Source organism: Anabrus simplex, chromosome 9, assembly GCF_040414725.1.
Source record: "Anabrus simplex isolate iqAnaSimp1 chromosome 9, ASM4041472v1, whole genome shotgun sequence".
Classification (NCBI taxonomy): Eukaryota; Metazoa; Arthropoda; class Insecta; order Orthoptera; family Tettigoniidae; genus Anabrus; species Anabrus simplex.
Genome location: NC_090273.1, coordinates 101999185 through 102023567, shown reverse-complemented (window position 1 = coordinate 102023567; position 24383 = coordinate 101999185). Strand labels below are relative to the sequence as shown.

General features: G+C 40.8%; 1 protein-coding gene across 2 annotated transcripts in view; it reads left to right on the top strand.

Moving 5' to 3' along the window:
- LOC136880936 (engulfment and cell motility protein 1) overlaps nucleotides 1–19655 on the top strand; it is a 44164-nt gene extending 24509 nt beyond the window's left edge. The window contains exons 2-5 of one of the 2 annotated variants that reach the window (XM_067153467.2): nucleotides 2313–2591; nucleotides 3551–3723; nucleotides 9839–9963; nucleotides 19389–19655. In XM_067153467.2, the coding sequence (XP_067009568.1) occupies nucleotides 2313–2591; nucleotides 3551–3723; nucleotides 9839–9963; nucleotides 19389–19561 (750 nt within the window). In that variant the 3' untranslated portion in view covers nucleotides 19562–19655. Of the gene's footprint in view, nucleotides 1–2312; nucleotides 2592–3550; nucleotides 3724–9838; nucleotides 9964–12003; nucleotides 12205–19388 lie in introns of those variants that run through there. The other variant, XM_067153468.2, reaches the window with a different exon arrangement.
- Nucleotides 19656–24383: the final 4728 nt, after the last annotated feature.

The window sequence follows — 24383 nt, the reverse complement described above, 5'->3', positions numbered from 1 at the left end:
GGAAGGGCAGTTAGGGATTGGAATAACTTACCAAGGGAGATGTTCAATAAATTTCCAATTTCATTGAAATCATTCAAGAAAACAACAGATAGGGAATCTGCCACCTGGGCGACTGCCCTAAATGCAGATCAGTAGTGAATGATAGTGATTGATATCATTCCTCGGACAGGTCAGGCATCAGTGTAAGCAGCTGTATAGCAATGAAGATGGTCACAAGTGATCATGGAATTACTTCGTTAAGAAGGAAGCCATACCTTTCAGTGTCAACTCACGACAGCAGAACAGTCTTTAAATTCAATTCATGATAATGATAATAATAATAATAATAATAATAATAATAATAATAATAATAATAATAATAATAATAATAATAATAATACACAAAATTCTCTCCAAAGCCCTTCTAACTCGGGCAGAAGAGCAACTTGAATCACAGTTGGGTGAATACCAAGGAGGCTTTAGAAAAGGACGATCTTGTGCAGAGCAGATCATGAACCTTAAGTCTGTCCTGTCATACCTAAAATCCAGGAATAAGAATTTTGTAGTTACTTTTGTTGACTTCCAAAAAGCCTACGACTCCATAGATCGACACACACTCCTCCGCATTCTGAAGGAAATGGGCTTAGACAACAAAACGAGAGCTATCATTCAACAGACCTTAACCAGCACTATGTCCAGGGTGAAATTCAGGGGAGAAATTTCGAACATCTTTGAAATCAAGACTGGTGTTAGGCAAGGGGATGGACTATCACCGCTTCTCTTCAACTGCGCTCTGGAGAAAATCATTCGGGAATGGCACAAGGAGATGTGCAAGGAAGAGTTTGAGAATGGCCTTAGAATAGGATATAAGAAAAATGATCTTATCATAGGCTGCCTAGCTTTTGCAGATGACCTAGCGATCTTTTCTGATTCCCTAGATACTGCTGAAAAACAAATTAACCAACTGAGAATCCAAGCAGCAAAAGCTGGCCTCCAAATCTCTTTCCAAAAAACAGATTTTATAACCAACATCAAGCCAGCTCGCAGAGAGCTCATTATGGAACAGGGAAAAATCAAGCAGGTGGAAAAGTTTAAGTACTTAGGCAAGTGGATAGTACCTAACAACTCTGAGAAAGAAGCAATCATGTGCAGAATCAACAAGATGGAGGTGACATATCAGCTGACTAGGAATGTCTACAACAAAAGATCAGTGTCCATCAACACCAAGCTTAGGCATTATTGTTCGGTTGTACGCCCGGAAGCACTGTACGCAGCAGAATGCCTTGCAATGAACAGAATAGGTCTGATGGAGAAGCTAAAAGCTAAAGAAAGAAAAATCCTGAGAAAGATTCTTGGACCAATCAAAGAAAATGGTGAGGACGACACAACAGCGATCTGTACCAGCATATGGAGAGGATAACGGACACGATTCGGAAAAGGAGGATTAATTTTTATGGCCATATAGCACGCATGAGCACACAGAGATAGACCAATAGGATCTTTTCCTACTTTCTTAACAAGAAAACCAAGGGACCCTGGTTTATCGAAGTTGAAAAAGACCTTCAAGAAATAGGAATCACACTCGAAGACATCCAGAAACGTGCTCCTCTCCACAAAAAGCTCCAGGAATACAAGAGGTTCCAAGAAAGGCCAAAGTTGAAAACAGGCAAGAAATGGACTGATGAAAGAAAGGAGGCTCACAGAACGAGAATGCGTGAGTACTGGGGAAGAATTAAAGCTCAAGGATGCAAACGGTTGAAATAACGTGGTCCACAGCAGGCCGAAACGAAGAAAGAAAGAAAGAAAGAATAATAGTAATAATAATAATAATAATAATAATAATGGTGTGTGGCCTCAGGAGAGGCCTGGTGCAGATCTCTTGATTAGACGCCGTATAAGCGACCTGCGCGTCTGTGAGGATGAGGCCCTGTCTGTCTAAGATGAAATTTAATACTAAAAGTGTCACAAACACCCAAACCCCGAGCCATAGGAATTAACTAATGAAAGTTAAAATCCCCGTCCCAACTGGGAATTGAACCCGGTACCCCCTGAACCAAAGGCCAGCATGCTAACCATTTAGCCATGGAGCCGGACAATTCGTGATGATGATGATGATGATTATGATTATGATGATCCTTGTATGTATAACTTGATTTATCTCTTGCTTGTTCTGTTCTGTTACTTGTATTGAAACTTTAATACAGGCCAATAAAAAAAATATATGTTGTTCAAAAGTAGGTACAAGAGTAATTAACCAGTCTATTACTTCTATGTTTGTATAGTTAAATTTCCTTTGTGGTGATTAGTTATGGTGATTTATCTTTTTTCCATAGGTATTTAAAGTGCTAAGTCATCAAATTATGGAGGCTCTGAAGAGGCAGCCAGAGACCTTGAAAGATTTAGAATCCTACTTGCAGGAATGGACATATGAGAAAGTATGTAAAGAATGGCAGTTTGAACAAGAAAGGAACTTGATTGAGTTGAACCACTTACCTACTATCATTGACCTCAGACAACGCTTGAGGATAAGTATGGAAGAGCTGATTCATGAACAAAGACTATATCTCCTCTGTCAGGGTGCCAGATTCCCTAAAGCAAATATTCGAGGACAGGTAAATAAATATATTCCATTCTATTTCAAATTAATTCATATACTGTATTTATTTAAACATTTGATTTTCAAAACTATATGCTAACAACTGACAAGTTCAGTATAACAATAATAATAATAATAATAATAATAATAATAATAATAATAATAATAATAATAATAATAATAATAATAATAATAATATTTATTTATTTATTTATTTATTTATTTATTTATTTATTTATTTATTTATTTATTTATTTATTTATTTATTTATTTATTTATTTTCCACTAATTGTAGGTACAATTTAGGGATGATGAATGGAGATAGGGCATAGCCGCACATACACAAAAGTGCCTCCATAACCACTTAAAATTACAATACCATGGTTTTCCATTTTCACACCAGGCAAATGCAGGGGCTGTACCTTAATTAACCCTGACAATTACACCATACGATTTTCTGACGTGTTGTGCGAATGAATGCCATCTAGTCCTCATAAGGAGGGTAGAGTTATCCCCTCCACCACCTCTATTCCTTGTTCATTCCATCTGGTAACTTTAATGTAACTTTAAATAATAGGCTTTGAGTGGCACGTCTTCGAGACGTGTGGTGTAACTAAAGTTATATTTATAGACATGTTACTGTCAGCGTTAAGGCTATGGCCGCTTCCTTTCCACTCCTAGCCCTTTCCTATCCCATCGTCGCCATAAGACCTGCCTGTGTCGGTGCAACGTAAAGCCACTAGCAAAAAAAAAAAAATTACAATATTATAATAATAATAATAATAATAATAATAATAATAATAATAATAATAATAATAATAATAATAATAATAATAATAATAATAAATTATTTGCTACCATTTCTGTTTAATTTCATTATGTTTGTGATTTCTAGTAGGTTCAATCATTTCACTTGTGAATTCTATATTGTTGTTGGAATTGCTCCACTCCATAATGCGTTCTTCTCTCTTGTAGAAATTAAAGAACAAATACTGGTACATATGTCTATCATCAAACCACATGGTTTTTCATTATGGCGACTGCACTGAAAATGAAACCGATCCACCAGAATGCTCATCCAAAGTATCTGTATCTAACATCAGAGATCTGGTGACTGGCAAGAAGTGTCCTCACGTGAAAGAGGCCAAGTTAGTATTTAACATATATGGTATACTCTTTTATGCTTTTCATGTAAGTAAGTAAGTAAGTAAGTCAGATGGTAAAACATGGAAGCAGTGTGCTTTGATTTATTTTAAAGTGGATTTGGTGTCACTATCCTACTATGTGTTATGGTTCATAGCCTTATGCTTGATTAATGAATTTGCAACTGCTAACTGCATACTAGCACAGAAGTCCAGTAAATGTTCCCCATTCCTGTCTTGATATCTTTCCCCACATTTATCCACTATTTTCTCATATTCTTCAGTTCTGTTTCCAATTATAACAGTGTATTAACTCATCAGCACTGTCCTATCATTGTTCTTGAACCTGAATACAATGTCACTCGTTGCTTTATAAAACTTGTCTACTTCATCCACACCTGCTCCCTCATACGGTTAATACACTGAGACAATTCTTTTCTTCATTCCTCCAACCACTACATCTATCCATATCCTTAGCTCATTTACGTGCCTAAAAGAAACTGTGTTTCATGCTATGCTATTCCTAATGAACAGACCTACACCACACTCCGCCCTCCTCCTTTTTAACACCTGTTAAGAACACCTTATAATCTTCTCATTATCTCACCTTACCGGAACATCATTAATTCCTACCAGGTGAGTTGACCATGTGGTTAGGGGTGCGCAGCTGTGAGTTTGCATCCAGGAGATAATGAGTTTGAACCCCACTGTCGGCAGCCCTGAAGATGGCTTTCCATGTTTTTCCATTTTCACACCAGGCAAATGCTGAGGCTGTACCTTAATTAAGGCCACGGCCGCTTCCTTCCCACTTCTAGGCCTTTTCTATTCCATCGTCCCCATGATACCTATCTGTGTTGGTGCGACGTAAAGCAAATTGAAAAAAAAAAATTAATTCCTAACACATCCAAATGCTTCCTCTTCACTACCTGTTACCTAGGAGAATAATGGACTCAGGCATGGAATCACATTATTACTGTATGACCACCAGCTAATAACCACTTTGTGCAGGACAGAAAGTAGCTAGACAGGTAGAGACTCAGTAAGATGCCGGTAAATTGCCACAGAAGCTGGAGGCATATTGCTGGCAGTGCATCCCACAGCTTTAGAAAGAACCAGTATGTAACAGCACATTCTGGCTTGGTGTGGAAAGCAACAAGAAACTACTTCAGGCTGAGGACTCAGCATTCAACGTTGAAAGAATGACTGAAATTTGCTCAGTGTTTCCCACGATCACCATCCTCATACAAACAAACTCAGAGAATTTTTCTCTTTGTAACATAAACACAATGTACAGTATGAAACTAGTATGGACTGAGGGAGCAACAGAGAGGAGAGGAAAGAACAAGCACTAAAATACAATGACAATCTCCATGTCACATACTACTGTACCTCCAGAACAATAGCAAATCTTGTATAATGCCATTCAGAGTCAAGTCTCTTGTTGGCAAGGACTGAATACTGGGTCATGTTCATTAACAAATGGCATCTAGCCATCTTCGCAGGATGATGGTGCAGCACTCCAGTTCAGTTTCAGCAAATCTTGGTGGTTGGCAAGTCCCACTCCAAGATTGGCAGTACCTTCTTAAAATTTGGGCAAATAAATCATGAGGGTTCTTTGGCTCTTTCCTTTTGCCTGGCCCTCGTAGTAATCAGTTCACTGGTCCTTCTCTTCTCTGCCTTCTGAATCCCACTGTGCATAGCTTTCTGTCAGGCATCTCAGTCATCAGCAATACTCTCCCACCAGACAGGATCAATGTCAGTCTGTATACATCTTTGAAACAAAGATGTGATCTTCCATTGGCCTCACACCCTCGTGGAACTCACCATATGGTGATGATAAAAAATACACTGCTGTGCAAAACTTAAGGATGAAAGTAACTTTCGCATATTGTTTCATTACCAAGTAACATAGCTCAATGAAACTTAAACCATACATAGGAAGAACTGCTACAGTATGGTACGGTAGGCAACTGAAAGGAATATGCGATGAGACAAACAGAAATGACACTTTTATACAGAGGCAATAAATTACATATAAGTCACTGTGACTAATCATGGTCCCCTGGACATCACAAAAGAAGGTTTCTTAAATGGGTGTGTGATCACCACGGACAGTGATGCATGGTCTAAAATGTGTTCCCATGCTGGCCACAAGATTGGTAAGGAATTCTTGTGGTAGTGTGTTCCATTCCTCCACCAGCAGGGTTGACAATTGCTGGATAGTCATTCGTGCATGTGAACATACTGCAATATGTCTGCCCAACATGTCCCACACATTTTTGATGGGATTTAAGTTGGGGGAACAGCCAAGCCAGTCCATTCGCTAAATATCCTCTTATTCCAAGAGCTCCTTCATCTGCACTGTTCGATGTGGTCATGCATTGTCATACCAATATAAATGGTCCATTATTGGACATTATAAATTTTCCAGCTAACTCATTCCTGGTTGCCAGCGTTTCACCCTCGTGTGCTAGGTTGGGCTCATCAGTTGGTACCTAGCACACCTACCAAGATGCTGGCTAGTGCATACCGCGGAGGCCACCGCGTAGGCTACTTAGACCCACCAGCAGTGCCAATGCACGATGAGAGACTTTGTCTTTTCATCAAAAATTGATGCCTGCTTGGCTATCAGATGTTGTAGATATTGATTCCCATAGGGAATCCAAAATATTTGTCCTGAATGAGTATATTTATAATACCAATATAAATGGTCCATTATTGGACATTATAAATTTTCCAGCAAACTCATTCCTGGTTGCCAGCGTTTCGCCCTCGTGTGCTAGGTTGGGCTCATCAGTTGGTACCTAGCACACCTACCAAGACGCTGGCTAGTGCATACCGTGGAGGCCACTGTGTAGGCTACTTGAAGCCACCGACAGTGCCAACGCACTATGAGAGACTTCGTCTCTTTATCAAAAATTGATGCCTGCTTGGCCATCAGATGCTATAGACGTTGATTCCAATAGCGGACAATTTATATATTGGAATTATAAATTTACTCATTCGGGACAAATATTTCAGGTTCCCTATGGGAATCAACATCTATATCATCTGGTGGCAAAGTAGGCATCAATTTTTTGGTAAAGAGACTAAGTCTCTCATAGTGCATTGGCACTGCCGGTGGCTCCAAGTAGCCTATGCAGTGGCCTCCATGGGATCGCTGGATCAGCTCTTGAACTCTTCGTACGTCTCAGAACTCCCCTTACTCCTTAATTTTTTTGTCGGCCGGGTGGCTCAGCATCTCTACTCCAGCTACTTCGCCGACTTCAAAAAAAGCAAATTGGCTGACGCCTTGTTGGAAGTTAGCCACCCCTATACCTCCTCTTTTCTCCTCACCATGACAACCACTACCACTCCTACCACAACAACAACCACCACGACCTGCGCACTTCACATTCCATACCTTCCTGTCACTACGGTTACGTACTCCCATTCTTCCCCTATTCTGACTACGACCCTTCCTCTGCCGCCATACCCTGATCCGCCCAGTTACCTGTACATCCCTCCCCGCTACTTCAACCGTTCGACCATCACTGAAGAAACCTCTGCTACGACACCAGTCATACAGCCTTCACCTCCAGCAGACACCATGTGCCATTCAACACCACCACTGCCAGATCGCACCACTATGCCTAGTTGTGTCTTACGCGGCGTGGATCCTGACATCTCAGATCGAGAGGTTATCCAAGAACTTCATCTCGAAGGCATTCCTGTGCGTCGTGCCTTCCGAATTTGGAACAACTCCGGACCAACCTATCTCGTCCGTCTCCACCTGCCTACGGAAGAAGCAGTCCAACGTCTTCTTACCAGCGGGGCACGTATCTACGGTCGTCAACATCAAGTGGAACCTTCACGCTCCCCTCCTAGAACTTCCAACAGCCCACGTCTTCGACCCCGGCCAGCCCCCTCATATCGAACTCCCTCGCACGTTCGTCCACCAACTCAATTCTCCTTCTCACCACCCTTACCAGCCGACCTTCTCAGACTTCTCCTCACCTCCTTGTACAATATCTCCGCAACCTTACACCTACTAACCTTTCATGGCAGTTCTAGTACTCCTCTCTGAATTTTCACCCGTCACACACATCCCTGGTACTTAAATAACATCCGTGCACACCTCCTCAACCATTAATTCCCCTTACCCTCCTCCTTACAATATTGGTCCTTCCCCAACTCTTTCAACATCTCCGGCCCGGGAGACGGCGACACTGTCTAGGGGCCCGCCTCGCCCGAAGGGCGGGGAATGAAACACGTTGCAGCAGCAGCAGCCTCCATGGTGTGCACTAGCCAGCGTCTTGGTAGGTGTGCTAGGTACCAACTGATGAGCCCAACCTAGCACACGAGGGGGAAACGCTGGCAACCAGGAATGAGTAGGCTGGAAAATTTATAATGTCCAATAATGGACCATTTATATTGGTATTATAAATTTACTCATTTGGGACAAATATTCCAGATTCCCTATGGGAATCAACATATATAACACATGCATTGTCATCCAGAAAATGAAGTCAGGGCCAAATTCACCCCTGAAAAGATGCACATGGGGAAAGAGTTCACTGTCACAATAACACTGACTGGTGAGTGTATCCTGTTCAAAGATTTGGAGGTCCTTACGCCCATGCAATATTATTCCTCCCCACACCATAACACTTGTACCACCAAAATGATCATGTTCGACAATATTCCTGGATGCATTATGTGTTCCTGTGTCTCACCAGATGAGAGTATGTCTCGAATCAATACTCAGACTGAATCCGCTATCATCTGAGAAGAACACACAACCCCACTCCTCGTCGGTCCAGATCTGATGCTCTTGGCACTATCGCAAACAGTGCTGCTGATGTGCGGGAGTTAATGGAACACGATGTAATGATCATCGGGCAAACAGATCATCCCTGTGCAGTAGCCATGCCACTGTGGAGCGTGAGATTGGGTGCCTTGCAATCCTGTTAAATTTGGTTGCAATTTCACCCACTGTTTGACGTGAGTCTCTTCTTGCTGTTACACAATGTAGCAGTCATCTCCTGTAGTTGACCATGGTCCCCTCCTCTCCTTTACTCCAATAAATACACATTTTATATTTAAAGTCAGACTTGTCAATACTCAGTGCTATTTAATTAATTATTTGTTATCACCTCATACACTATACATGTTTTGAGGACTTTACTGTCCTCTTCCTCAGTGTTTTTTTTCCCACTATCAGATGTTTAGAATGTTGGTGTTTGGTGTTTAATAATAAGTAAAGAGTGGAGTAAAAACTGTAGTCAGTATGAACCTTTATAAAATCAAACCACGATGGTTAAGTTTTACCCCTCCTCACCTTCAGGGAGCAGTGCCTGTTTGGAATGCTCTCCATGCACGTGAAACAATGCTGCGAGCAATACCAAACTCCTGGACTACAACTCGTCACACATCGTCATTCTTCCAGTTTCCCGATGATTCTTCCCCATGTGAAGTCATCCGAATGTTGTCTCCGGGCCATGTTATAATGAATAATACCACCACAGTGCACTGTAATAGCTCACTGATTGACCCACGCATATGTGTGAGACCTCTGACAACATGTTACCGCACTTTCATTCCTTTCCACCAAGTAGTTGATGTGTTATATTGCTTTATCTATCTCGCCCTTAAGTTTTGCACAGCAGTGTAGTTATATATCAAGAGATCAAAATAAATTTATATCTTTGAGGGAGAAATGTTGAGTACTGAGTGTGTTGATCTCTCCCAAGGATAAACCTCAATTTGATCTTTTAATATCTATAATACTTTATTCTCATATGCATTTTATATTGTATTTATTTCAATTTTCAATTAAAATGAAGGGAAATCTGTAGTATTATCAATATTCTCACGAATTTGGGTATCATAACAACAGCTGTTTACTAAAACAATTGATTGTTCATTAATAATAATTAATATAGATATCGTAATTCGAATATTATTTCCTTGGGGATGAAAATGTTCCTTAAGTAAAGCCATTGATTAATATTAAACTCTATAATGCATTAGAGAATAAAATGTTTTATCATTTTTTTTAGATTTTTTACATGCTCTGATATTTACTTTTACTGCCATGAATTTTTTATTTTATTTTTCTTCTTCTTCTGTATTCATACAGGCATAAACCAGATTTTGCCTTTTCTTTATTGCTGGACCTGCATCTGGAGCCAAGCTCACTGGATTTTATTGCACCAAATCAAGAAGTTTTTGATACCTGGACAGATGGTCTAAATGTCCTTCTTGGTAAGTTAAAATAAATGTTCTCAAAGAATTTTTCTATTACATCTGAAGTCTGCACCATCACAATGATTTTCACTTTGTGGTTTTTACACTTTACAATAAGATATTATAATAAATAATTAATGTGTAGAACAATTATCAACAATTACTCAAATTTGTTTGTTTGTTTGTTTGTTTGTTTGTTTGTTTGTTTGTTTGTTTGTTTGTTTGTTTGTTTGTTTGTTTATCCATCCCCTTTCCCATTTCTATATGGGCTTGGGTTTGAGGTGAGACAAATCTATCATGTCGGGGTTTTATGACCGGATGCCCTTCCTGATGTCAACCTCATCAGAGGGGTTAATGAGATGAAATGATGAACGTGATATATGATAGTAGGAAAGGAGAGGGTGAAACCCAATGCCAGCACATAGCCTACTCCTGTCGAATAGCACTAAAGGGTCTGCTCGTTTAATGTCCCAATCCGATGAACGAATCACCATCAACAGCATCATATGCCCTCACTCCATATGAGCTCTGCAGAAAGGTTTGGAATTTAATCCAGGCTTTTGGCACACAATCTATTGATTAGAAATTGTATACCACCACCTCCCCTACCCTGCCAGCCAACATTCTGATGGTGAAATTCTTTGAGACCAGTGGTGTCAGACCATATAGACTTCAACGCCTTAACAATCATGGCCACCAGGCGGGCTCAACAATTTGTTGTTTGAGTCATCAGTCCATAGACTGGTTTGATGCAACCCTCCACTCCACCCTATCCTGTGCTAACCTTTTCATTTCTACATAACTGTTGCATCCTACATCTGCTCTAATCTGCTTGTCATATTCATATCTTGGTCTATCCCTGCCATTCTTACCGCCCACACTTCCTTCAAAAACCAACTGAACAAATCCCGGGTGTCTTAAGATGTGTCCTATCTCTTCGTCTCATAAAATTTAGCCAAATCGATCTCCTCTCACCAATTCGATTCAGTATCTCTTCATTCGTGTTTCGATCTATCCATCTCACCTTCCGCATTCTTCTGTAACACCACATTTCAAAAGCTTCTATTCTCTTTCATTCCGAGCTAGTTATCGCCCATGTTTCACTTCCATACAATGCCACGCTCCAGATGAAAGTCTTCAGAAATATCTTTCTAATTCCTATATCAATGTTTGAAGTGAGCAAATTTCTTTTCTTAAGAAAGCTCTTCCATGCATGTGCTAGTCTGCATTTTATGTCCTCCTTACTTCTGCCATTGTTAGTTATTTTACTACCCAAGTAAAAATATTCAACAATTACTCAAATAATATTGCAGAAGATATACATGAAACAAAAACAACAACTAAGACCCATTTTGGTTGCAGTACATACATACACACAGGCAGACAAAATTTATGATCGCCGGGCTGAGTGGCTCAGACGGATGAGGCGCTAGCCTTCTGACCCCAACTTGGCAGGTCCGATCATGGCTCAGTCCAGTGGTATTTGAAGGTTTTCAAATATGTCAGCCCCATGTTGGTAGATTTACTGGCACATAAAAGAACTCCTGCAGGACAAAATTCTGGCACCTCAGCATCTCTGAAAAGCTTAAAAGTAGTTAGTGGGATGTAAAGCAAATAACATTAACAAATAACAGTAATTATTATTTATTAAAATTTATGATCTGCTAATGTGTTTAAAAAAATTATCTGACCTTACTATTGACAAGAGGAGTTTTTTTTATACTTCTTTATCCATTCCCATTTCCAGACATATACTGGAATGTACCAAAGCCCTCCACTTAATTCCGTCTTTCCACCAATCTTCTTCAATCACTGTGCTGCTGTTTACACACTTTGCTTCAACGCTTTCCATTACAGAGTCCCTCTATCTCATTTGAGGTAGTCCTCTAGCTCTGATTATTTTCTCAAAGGCATTCATCTGAATCCTCTCATTTTTCATCAACATCATATCTCTAAATTACTGTAGTATTGCTCTGTCAAGTCTGCCTTCAAGTTTATGTACATCTATTCCTAATTTTGTATTCTGTCATGTTTGGTCCTTTCCTCTATGCTCATTAGGAACCTCATTTCTACTGCTTGGATCCTGCTGAGAATATGGAACAAAGCTGTAAGGGCTTGGGGTGACAACAGTAGTTGATGACATTAGGAAGAAGTCAGTCAAATGGTTAAGTCACCAAGGAAAAGACCCAAATGAATTTTGGATGCTGAGAGGAAATCTAAGCAAATGTTTGAGGCTAAATGTGAAGGGAAATGACAAAAATAAAAATCAGCTGATTCCCTTATTCCGATAACTTATTCATAGTTCTGGTGTAATTTATTCTTGCACCTTTGATCATCCAGCATTTAAGAGCAGTTTTAATTTCTGTTAGCTTGTAAGAATAAAACAGAAATACTTTCTCAACTATGTGATATGTGAAAATCAAAAAAATTGCTTCTCCTAATCAACACAAAATACACGTAAAAGAATTATCTTTTATTCAGGACTAGTTTCGAGCTGTCAGTGGAGAGATGGTGTGGAATGACATTAGTAGATGAATAAGCTTGAGCAGAGCTTTTAAAGGTAGAAAAGATCATACTATGAAGATAAAGTTGGCATTCAAGAGGACATATTGGCAAAAAAAAGCAAAGTCACCTCCGTACAGGACATGAAGGCCCTTGGAGGAGTGGAAGGTAAAGGCTTCCACCATTGTTAACCTCGGCGCATGATGGGGTAGAGTGGTTATCTCTACGCCCGGCCGCCTTCGCCCCCAGGGCCTCCGGAAGTGGAAATCTCGTTTCTTAAATTTTTTAAATTTTACGACTTCCTGACGAGGACATATTGGAGCACATATTAATTTATTATGATGAGGAGTAAGGGATTGGAAGACATTATTAAGGGAAATGTTTGATAACTATCCAAGTTTTTTAAAAACGTGTAACAAAAAGCTAGGTAAACAATTGATACAAAATCCATACCCCTGGGAGATAGCCTTAACTGCAGATTGATTGATTGATTGATTGATTGATTGATTGATTGATTGATTGATTGATTGATTGATTGATTGATTGATTGATTGATTGATTGATTGATCAGAGAAACACATTGATTGGAATCAAATGGTCAGTGAAATTGCAGAGTGGTGGTGGTGGTGGTGATTATTGTTTTAAGAGGAAATACAACTAGGCAGTCAGCCTCTATTAATACTAATCAGAGTAAACAAATGGAAGGGGTCCAACACTTGGAAAAATGAAGGTATTGGCCAAAGAAAGACAAGGGCCACAAAGGGCGTGAAAATATAACTCTCCCTAGGCCAAGGAAACCTAATACAGTCAGGGTCAGAAAAGAGCAAGAGTTGACCAAGGGAGGTCGAATAGCATAGATGAAAGTGAAGAGCCTGCCACAAGTAGCAGCAATACCAGGACTCAGCTTAGGGCCCTGTGGTCGCCAACCCACATTCCCAAGTTGAGAGCCCGTGGGGCCCCGTTTAGTTGTCTCTTACAACAGGCACAGGATACCGTGGATGTTATTCTACTGCCCCCACAGGGGAGAAAATTGCGAACAACCAAGGTTAAGAACCAAATGAAGTAAGGTAACTGGCAGGGGACAGAACAAAGTACCAAAGTTGGTTGGAAGGCCCAACAACACGATGTAGAAGGGAGGAGTGAAGAATAAGAAGAAGAAGAAGAACAACCCTGCTGTTGTTTCTCTCAGTCAAGGTCCATGTTGCTAAAGCATATGTCAATCAACATCATCGGTCCTTCACTCTAGCAAGCCAGGTGCGGCCATTTACAAGCCTCTTTCAGTTTGCTCTGTTCATCGACAGTTTTTGCTCCATTAAATCATGACAATTCACACATCACTTTTCAGTGTCTTGAAAAATTTGTTTCTTTCTAATATCAGGAGGTCTTCCTGCAGGTCATTTGCCTCTGTCTGTCTTTTCAATGTGTGCACTTTGGGTCCTATTTGCATCCACTCTCTTTCTTTAGCTAATGGTAGAAGTTACACTGCGCACAAATTGAGTAAGAATAATGTTATGAAAAACAATGAATAATTTACAAAATAGAATAAATATAAAAAGTCAAGATAAAACACAATGTAGAAATTGAGAGAGATATGTGCAATATAGAAAAAAAAAAAAAAAAAAATACAAAAACACAGAAATGATGTAATATATAACTAAGTGCATAAATTAACAAATGAAAAATGTGAAATAATAATAATAATAATAATAATAATAATAATAATAATAATAATAATAATAATAATAATAATAATAATAATAATAATAAAATTACACTAATATACAGTTGAAGAGTTAGTCTGGAGTAGGGTTTTGCTAAGGTGCTGCACTTCCAGGCTTTAAATGCACCTGCCGGCAAGCATTTCAGGAATAATTAGAATGCTAAACAACTATTTTATGAATTTGTTACAAATGAAGAAATCACATTGGAAGAAACAGTTACGGAACTAGAAAGCTATTTCACAGTAGAATCTACAGACACGGGGTGAGATACTACACTATGGTATTGTTCATTTATTTGAGAGAGTTCAATTCATCCATTGTTGTTATGTTGTGTCTGGTTTCCCCTCTTTTTACAACAATGCGTCCCTGTGTGGTCCAGATATATCTCACTCAAAATTTATCTACAGCCACCTTTAATATTAGTGTGCGAGCCACAATCAGGTCCTCCCTGATAGTAATTCCAGTGCCTGTTAACCTGCGCTTGTTACGAAAGACTTCCTCCCTTTTCCTATAGCTTACAATTTTCACTATTACAGGCCGCTTCACTCCCGGCCCCGGCCTGCCAACACGGTGAGACCTATCAATATCCTGCACGGCAATGTCAAGGCCAAGTTTATCTTTAAACACCCTGACTGAAAGTTCGTCCGTATTCTCATTTGGTGATTCGGGAATTCCGAACACACGCACACTTCCTCTACGTTGATATTGCTCCAGAGTACATCCTGCACTGCATTCAGTTCAGTTTCCCTATTTTTAACATCAATTTTAAGTTAATTGATAATCTCAGTGTTGAAGTCCAGGGTGGCCTTGAGTTGTTCAGCCACAGCCTTTGTGACACTTTCAGCTGATTCCTGCCCGTGGTGCCCCTGCTAAGGTAGTTGGAATTAAATTTCCATTACTGAACTGAACATCAGCACTTGGCGGTCAGACTGTCTCTCGAGATCTCCTGACCAATGGTACACAGTCCAACTCGTTGGCTGAATGGTCAGCATACTGGCCTTCGGTTCAGAGGGTCCCGGGTTCGATTCCCGGCCGGGTCGGGGATTTTAACCTTCATTGGTTAATTCCAGTGGCTCGGGGGCTGGGTGTTTGTGCTGTCCCCAACATCCCTGCAACTCACACACCACATATAACACTATCCTCCACCACAATAACACGCAGTTCCCTACACATGGCAGATGCCGCCCACCCTCATCGGAGGGTCTGCCTTACAAGGGCTGCACTCGGCTAGAAATAGCCACACGAAATTAAAAAAAATAATGGTACACAAACAAATGACAGCTCACAGAAGCTCTTTTCAGAGCCAATCAACTAAAACCTGTATTAAGAGTCCTTCAAATTAACATAGAAGGCATGAGTAAATCTAAGGCCGACTATTTGTCCAAACTGTCATTAGAAAATAACATTGATTTAATCTGTGTTCAAGGAACTCATATCTCTGATGAGTCACAAATGCACTCAAGAGGAAAGATCCATGGTTACAGATTATTGGGAGTTACTTATCATCAATCATACGGTTCTGCGACCTATGTTTGCAACTCCATCATGGATGCTCATCTAGTCTCTACACACCATGAGAACAACATTTCTAACATTGTGACTCAGGTTAACAGCTTGACAGTTGTGAACCCTTATAAAACTCCAGGTATCCCATGGCCTGATAATGTTCTTCCAAACTTTGCACATCCTGCTGTCTATGTGGGTGACTCTAACAGCCATCACACCCAATGGGGATACAGATCAAATGACCTTTGTGGAGAAAAACTTACTGAATGGTCAGACTTGTCCAATATTCAGCACATCTTCAACCCAAAGGAAAAAGGCTAAATCAGCAAGGTGGAATACAGAAACCAATCCTGACTTATGTTTTGTGTCTACTGATCACCAGGGATACAGTTTACCTGCTATTCGTAGAGTGCTCACAAACTTCCCACACAGTCAGCACCGTCCTGTTCTTTTGGAAATAGGCGCTCAAATCCCCATTATTAGATCGTCTCCTCTTCCAAGGTGGAATTTTGTCAAAGCTAACTGGGACAGTTTCTCTGCTGATCTTGATAGCAGCATAAGATGGATTCCTCCTGTTGTCAACAACTACTGTAGATTTGTTAAAGCAATACTTGCCGCTGCAAAAAGACACATTCCTAGAGGGGTCAGAAAGGAGTACATACCTGGATGGAATGAAACATGTGAAAAACTCTACAGTGATTTTCAAGAGAATGGAGAAACAGATGTTGCTGATGAACTCATGAACAACTTAGATGAAGCCAGACAGAACAAGTGGACAGAAACTGTGGAGACTATGGATTTCAAACATTCTAGCACAAAGGCTTGGAGCCTCTTAAAGAAGTTGGGGAGATCACCTCACATTCCACAGCCCAAATCTGCTGTATCACCTGATCAAGATGTCAAACGGATTGCTGGATTGTCTAAAGTGAAACCCAAGAAAGAACTCAATCGGTTAATAAGAAAAGAACTAACTTTCATGAAAAGACATAATATTGGTTCATCAAATATTTCTGCCCCTTTCACCGAACAAGAGCTCTTGTCTGCTCTGAAGACAACAAAAAACCGCAAAGCACCTGGTTTTGATGGCATTCACCCTGAATTCCTCAAGCATTGTGGGAAGAACACAAGGAAATGGTTGTTACGGTTTTTCTCAAATATTCTGATTACAGGCAAACTTCCTCCAGAGTTCAAACGAACCAAGATTCTGGCTATTCTGAAACCAGGTAAACCTTCCGGTTGTCCTGAAAGTTATCGTCCAATTGCTGTAATGAGTGTGTATTACAAACTTCTGGAACGGCTCATCTACAATAGAATAAGCCCTTTAATTTTACGATCTCTCCCAGCAGAACAAGCCGGTTTTCGACCTAACCGTAGTTGTGAAGACCAAGTTCTTGCATTAACAACCCACATTGAAGCAGGTTTTGAAAAACGACTAAAGAGTGGTGCAGTGTTCATAGACCTTACAGCCGCTTATGATACGGTTTGGAGAGAGGGAGTTGTGTATAAGTTTTTTAAACTTGTCGGATGCAGAGTAATGTCACAACTCATAAACAACATGCTATCAGATAGATTGATCCAGGTAGTTATGGATAACAAACATAGTAAAGTTAAAAAGCTCAACAGTGGTCTCCCTCAAGGATCTGTGCTCTCTCCATTGCTGTTTAATATGTACATTGCCGATATACCCCGTACTACATCACGCCAATTCGCTTACGCGGATGACCTAGCAATAGTTACTCAGCAATCCAATGTGAATGAAATAGAAGCAATTTTGAACAGAGACCTTGTCATTTTGAGCAAGTACTTTGATAAGTGGTGTTTGATACCTAGCACCAGCAAAACGGAAACCTGTCTCTTTCACCTTAATAACAGGCAGGCAAACATTACTTTGAATGTTTCCCTCGACAACTCTCCCCTACCGCACAATTCTAACCCCAAGTACCTTGGAGTAACTCTTGATCAGACACTATCCTTCAGGAAACATTTAATGAATACCGTTGCTAAACTGAAGACCAGGAACAATATCATTCAGAAACTTGCAGGTTCTACATGGGGAGCATCGGCATCCACTCTTAGGTCGTCAGCACTAGGACTGGTATACTCTACAGCCGAGTATTGTTCTTCTGTTTGGCTGAATAGCCCTTATGTTAAGAATATTGATGTTGTTCTGAATCAGACGATGCGCATTGTCAGCGACGCAGTCAGATCTACTCCTCTTTTCTGGTTGCCAGTCTTGAGTCACATAACACCTCCAAGGATTCGCAGACAAAATAACCTAATTCGCGAGTTCAGGAAGATAACAATGAACCCAAGTCTTCCCATTCATGAAGACATGGTTGTTAGGTATGGACGTCTGAAGTCAAGATCTCCGCCCATTCAGACTGCAAGGGAACTCATCAATAGGAACTTTAACGGTTCTGATGAATGGCAATTGGAGTGGACCAACTCAGCTCCAGATGAATGGCAGACCCTCTTTACTCGCCAACACCCACCACCTGGTTTTAATCTCCCCAGAAGAACTTGGGTTCTTCTCAACAGAGTCCGTACCAATCATGGACGATGTGGGTCATTGTTGCATATGTGGGGTATGCGCTCCTCCCCTGAGTGCGACTGTGGTGAGAAGAAACAGACCATCCGTCATATTGTCACCGAATGTCCTAGGAGGTCATACTCCGGTCAGCTGAAGGAGTTTGTGTGTGCTTCTGACGGGGTTGTACAATGGTTGGACAGCTTGGATTTAAGTTTATGAACTGTTTTAGAGATTGGTTGATTGTTTAAGGTGTTATATTGTTTGTTATATTTTTGAATATTTGTATGTAGAGTTATGTACTAGCCATAAGCTAAATAATAAAATAAATAATGATAGCCGAGAGAATGTCTTTCTACTGTACAGCTCCCCTTACCTGCTGAACAATGCTGTCCGCCAGGGTAGCTTCACTACCGCTTCCGGCTGCAGGCCCGTCTCGGTCCTGGTTACCCAGCTGGACGCATTCCTCTTGTCTCTTCCCATAATTAAATTTTGTTTATATTTACAAAAATCCAAATAACAACAGAATTGTCAGGCCCTTTTAACATTAAGAGGAGGAGTATTTACCCTTTAATGAATGAAGACATCACCAAAAGAAACGTGATAAATATAATGTTATTGGTTTTACATCTCTCTAACTACTCTTTTGATTTTTTGGAGATGTTGAAGCACCAGAAAATTTGTTCCACAGGATTTCTTTCCTTTGGCATTAAATCTACCAACGCAAGACTAGCATATTACTGCACCAATAGAGGGAGAGTGTCTGAAAGGAACTCAAAAGAAGTCCTTTCCATTATTATAAACTGGCATGTATAAGGAAGTGAAAAACTACCCATTTACAAAAAGTAAAGTGTGTATATATAGTTGATTGAAGTGGAGACTCTTCTTTATAATCAAGTTTTAAAATTTCCTATAAAGATTCTACAAATGAGAACCATATTTCTGATATCAAGAAAAGATCCCTTTTTGTCATTGCCCAACAGATATCACATTTAACAGCCATAAATAAATACAATGATGCATTTTAATAACAGCAAATGCAAAACCTCTCATTTCTGTAAGTTACTGAAATGGACTTTGATCACTTCAGAGCCAAGAGTTTCATTTGCCCTCCTTGTGGTTTCTATCATTAAGGAATCACCCAGGGATTCATTTTAAACAAAATAAAACAGGTCATTTCTTTCCAGGACACAAGATGAAGAGTAAAACTATGGAAAATGAGCTGGAAACTCTTTTGGACATGGAAGTTCGTCTTCAACTTCTTGACTTGGAGGGAATTGACATCCCACATACTGCACCACCAATTCCAAAGGAACCACCAAATTATGACTTTGTCTCCACCACTGACTTAAAGTGTTAATTGTTATTGTCATATAAAGTAATTTTATTGCATTTACTATTTACCAGAAGTGTATATGAATTTTGTTAATAAATTAAATGTATGTTTTGTAAAACTTTATCTAGCTGTTCTTTTTTAGATGTGGCTAATATATTAATCACAGTGAAACCTCAATAATATGCTCCCATTTAACACACTATTCTGTATAAATACATTTTTTCTCAGGTCCTTTTTCATCTCATACATGAATCCTTTAAAATTGACCCTGCAAATTATATTTGAATCCTGCCTATTATACTTTATTCATGGTATATTTTCTATTCATTTTTTGCAATACTGTAATGGAAAGTTAAGTTTTCATTACTTCTTCTCAATAGGATCATTATTCTGTAAACTATTCCAGCCTTTAATTTCTCACTTTTCAAAGTATTGATTCTGTTACTTACGCTCTTTAAGCCTACATTCTTGTATAGAATAATTCTGTGTGTACACTGTATTATTATTTTTATTTTATTTTTTTTGCTAGGGGCTTTACGTCGCACCGACACAGATAGGTCTTATGGCGACGATGGGATAGGAAAGGCCTAGGAGTTGGAAGGAAGCGGCCATGGCCTTAATTAAGGTACAGCCTCAGCATTCGCCTGGTGTGAAAATGGGAAACCACAGAAAACCATGTTCAGGCTGCCGATAGTGGGATTCGAACCTACTATCTTCCGGATGCAAGCTCACAGCCACGCGCCTCTACGCGCACAGCCAACTCGCCCGGTATATTATTATTATTATTATTATTATTATTATTATTATTATTATTATTATTATTATTATTATTATTATTATTATCTGCAGCAAGGTGAACCCGGAAGACAGTGGCGCTGGTATTAGATCGATCAGGAAAACTATATCTGGAGCGGTTCTTCTTGAATATAATAAGGCCACGGAAAAGGAGAATAGAGAAAATTTTAATAAATCACTTAAAGGTGCTCTTGGACATGATGGCGAAGTGAAGGTTTTGACGCCTAGAACTACATTGGAAATTCGGGATATGAACAGTGCCACCACTATTTCCGACGTAGAGGAGGCTGTAAGACGAGAATTAGAAAATCTTAATCAAGAATTGAAGGTCTCAATCACAAATCCGAACAGCAGAGGACAAAAACTCAAAAGATATTTTATGCTCGCAGATGTTTCAATCACTAACTCTCCAACAGTCATTGGTACAAGAGTTTCGATCCTTTTCCTCATCAGAAGAACTATCTCCGTTTTGTGTTCGGCTAATGTTAGACAGTGGCTCATCATCCATTCTTTTATGCGCCGCATCACCTGGTTCAGTTTGATTTGAGCCATTTCAACATTACGAGCTACTATCAAGGCGGCCACATCATCAGCGTAGCCCACAAGCTTCGTGTTCTCTGGCATCTCCAAACGTAACAAGCCATCATACATTATGTTCCAAAGATCTGGACCAAGGATCGATCCCTGCGCTGCACCAACCGTCAGACATTTTGTCTTTTGTCCATCTTCCGTATAATACAACAGAGTGCGATCTTTGAAGTAATCTCTCATTATGCGCATAAGATATTGTGGTAGTTTGAAAGTTTCTTCAAGAGCTACCAACATCTCGCTCCATCTTGCCGAATTGAAGGTATTCTTCACATCCAGAGTCACAAGAAGTGTCAATTTACAGGAATGATGGTTGCCCATTTGTGCCCTTTCTGCTGTATTCACCACCTCCCACACTGCATCTAGCGTCGAGTGTCCTCTCTGAAATCCATGTTGGCGAACAGATAGATGCCAGATAGGTGCCAGATGTCAGCTTGTGGGGTGGAGTTCCATGCCTGTTCCACTTGGTCGGTCAATACAGGGACGGTTAATGCCGGTTGTGGATGACTCTGGAGTTGTTCAATGATGTCTCATACGAGGTGTGTTCAAAAAAAGACCGAACTGTGGCTAGAAAAACTTTATTATATAGCTTACATCATTTCACAGACTGTCCCCTTCAAAATAGTCCCCTGCACTATCAACAGCGTGTTGCCAACGTTTCTTCCACTTTTGGAATGCTTCCTGGAATGCACTTTCTTTGATGGCACGAAGTTGCCTCGTCGCATTCTCCTTGATCTCTTCAATGTCTTGGAAACGATGTCCTTTCAAGGTGGTTTTCAATTTGGGGAATAAGAAAAAGTCTGCTGGAACCAAGTCGGGAGAATAGGGCGGATGGGGCACAACAGGAATTTGGTGTTTTGCCAGATAACTGCGGACCGAGAGAGAGGCATGTGCTGGCGCATTGTCATGGTGCAACATCCAGGATTTGTTTTCCCACAGTTCAGGCCTCTTCCTGTGCACAGCATCTCTCAAATGCGTTAAAACATTCTGGTACAGTTCTTTGTTCACAGTATGGCCTCAGGGTACAAACTCGTGATGGACAATGCCTTTCCAATCAAAAAACACAATCAGCATCACCTTGATGTTTGAACGACTCATTCGTGCTTTTTTCGGTCGAGGAGAACCTTTCCCCACCCACTGTGATGATTGCCTTTTGGTTTCAACATCGTAACCGTACACCCACGTCTCATCTCCAGTGATGATGTTCTTCAGGAAGTTGTCATCAGCATCTGCGTTAGCAAGCATTTCCTGACTGATGTTGACTCGGTTCTCTTTTTGATCGTCAGTCAGCAAACGAGGGACAAATTTAGCACTGACGCGCCGCATCTGAAGTTTTTTGGTTAAAATTGCATGACATGATCCTACGCTGATGCACACCTGATCAGCAACCTCTCGGACTGTCAAACGACGATTTCCACGAATCACTTCACGAACTCTCTCGACATGGCGGTCGTCTGTTGATGTGGAAAGTCGCCCAGGCCTAGGGTCTTCAGTGACAGATGTTCTACCGTCTTTGAAACGTTTAAACCACTCGTAGCATTGTGTACGACTCATGCATTCCTCCCCGTATGCTAGCTTCAACATTTCGAATGTTTCCACAAATGTTTTCCCAACTTTGAAGCAGAACCTGTTTCATTATAGAATTCGACGAACATGTGACACACGCAATCACTTCAGAGGCTCTAACTCAACTGATAATGCAGGCAATGGAATGTGGAAAGCAGCGGTCTGTTGTCAGAAGTTGCCGCTAAGCGCCGCCACAGTCACAACTCGCTCAATGTTGCGGTTTGCGCGCAATTTACAAAGTTCGGTCTTTTTTTGAACACACTTTGTATGTGCTCGATTGGGGACAGATTGGAAGATCGAGCAGGCCAAGGCAACATATTGACACTCTGTAGACCACGTTGGGTTACAACAGCGGCATGGGGGCGTGCATTATCCTGTTGGAAAACGCCTCCGGGATTGCCATTCATGAATGGCAGCACAACAGGTCGAATCACCAGATGGATGTGCACATCTGCAGTCAGGACGTGTAAGTTAACCACGAAAGTGTTCCTGCTGTTATAGACCAGAACTCGCGGTGTAGCTCCAGTGTGTCAACGCCGCAGACAGGTCGAATGCAGGCGCTCACCTGGCCTCCTTCTAACCAACACACGGCCATCACTGTCACCAAGGAGGAACCGCCTTTCATTGGAAAAGACAACAGACCTCCACTCCATCCTCTGATGAGCTCTCGCTTGACACCACTGAAGTCGCAGACAGTGGTGGTTTGGGGTCAGTGGAATGCACGCCTCAGGGCGTCTGGCTCGTAGCTGTCCTTCAAGTAACTGATTTTGAACAGTTCGTTGCGTCACTGTACCAACTGCTGCTCGAGTTGTTGCTGCAGTCGCAGTCCACTGCGGCACAGCCATACGCCGAATACAGCAGTCCTCCCTCTCGGTGGTGCCATGGGGACATCCGGAACCTGGGCTTTTTGCGAGCGTACCTTCTCATGATCACTGCTGCCAGCACGCATGCGTAGTGGAGACATTCCTGCCAAGTCGTTCTGCAATAGCGTGGAAGGAAAATCTACCTTCACATAACCCTGTTATACGGCCTTGTTCAACCGCAGTGAGCTGTTGATACTGGCCTCTTTGTCGTCGTAAAGGCATTCTTGACCCACTCACAGTCACTCTGTCCAATCTCACAGGTAACTACCCCTCTCGCACAGTAAAATTCGGCACAATTCAATGCGCTTCCAGAAGGCGTAAAAATTGGTAGCTCCACATTATATTTCGGTAGTATGTTTACAGACTGGTCATTTTTCCCAGTTGTATCCCCCTACCCAATGTCTCACGCTCCAGGACACTGCCCTTGAGGTGGTAGAGGTGGGATCCCTCGCTGAGTCCAAGGGAAAATCCAACCCTGGAGTGTAAACAGATTAAGAAAGAAGTATGTTTACGGTAAAAAAAAATGAAATGGCATATGGCAAACCTGATGTGCAACCTCATCAGGCCGCTACTAGCACCAAACTAATGTGATTTGCAGGAACTTTGATTCAACATCATTTTTCAGATGTATAAACACACCTACTAACATTCGTTAATCTAGCACAACCCCGTCTTGGTGTTTGGATATTTTTTTTCTACCAGTGAATATTATCACCCATTCATTCACTCATTCCTGTGCTCACATACTTATTTTCACTCTACCACTCTGCCATTCATGCATTCTTTCACAGACAGTCATAGACACATGCAGCAGTTCCTTTAAATGACATTTTTCTTTATGTTTGGCTATTGTCTCAGTGTAAGGTAACTTTATTGGGTGGGAGAGGGAGTGATGGTTAATTACCCTTTCCATGTTTCTTTGTACTTTCTGCAGCTTGGTCATGCTCTCTACTGCTGTGGGATGCCAAGCAGGTAAACCATACATCAATATGGATCAAACCATGCAAAGGTAAGCTGACCTTATTATTCGTGGA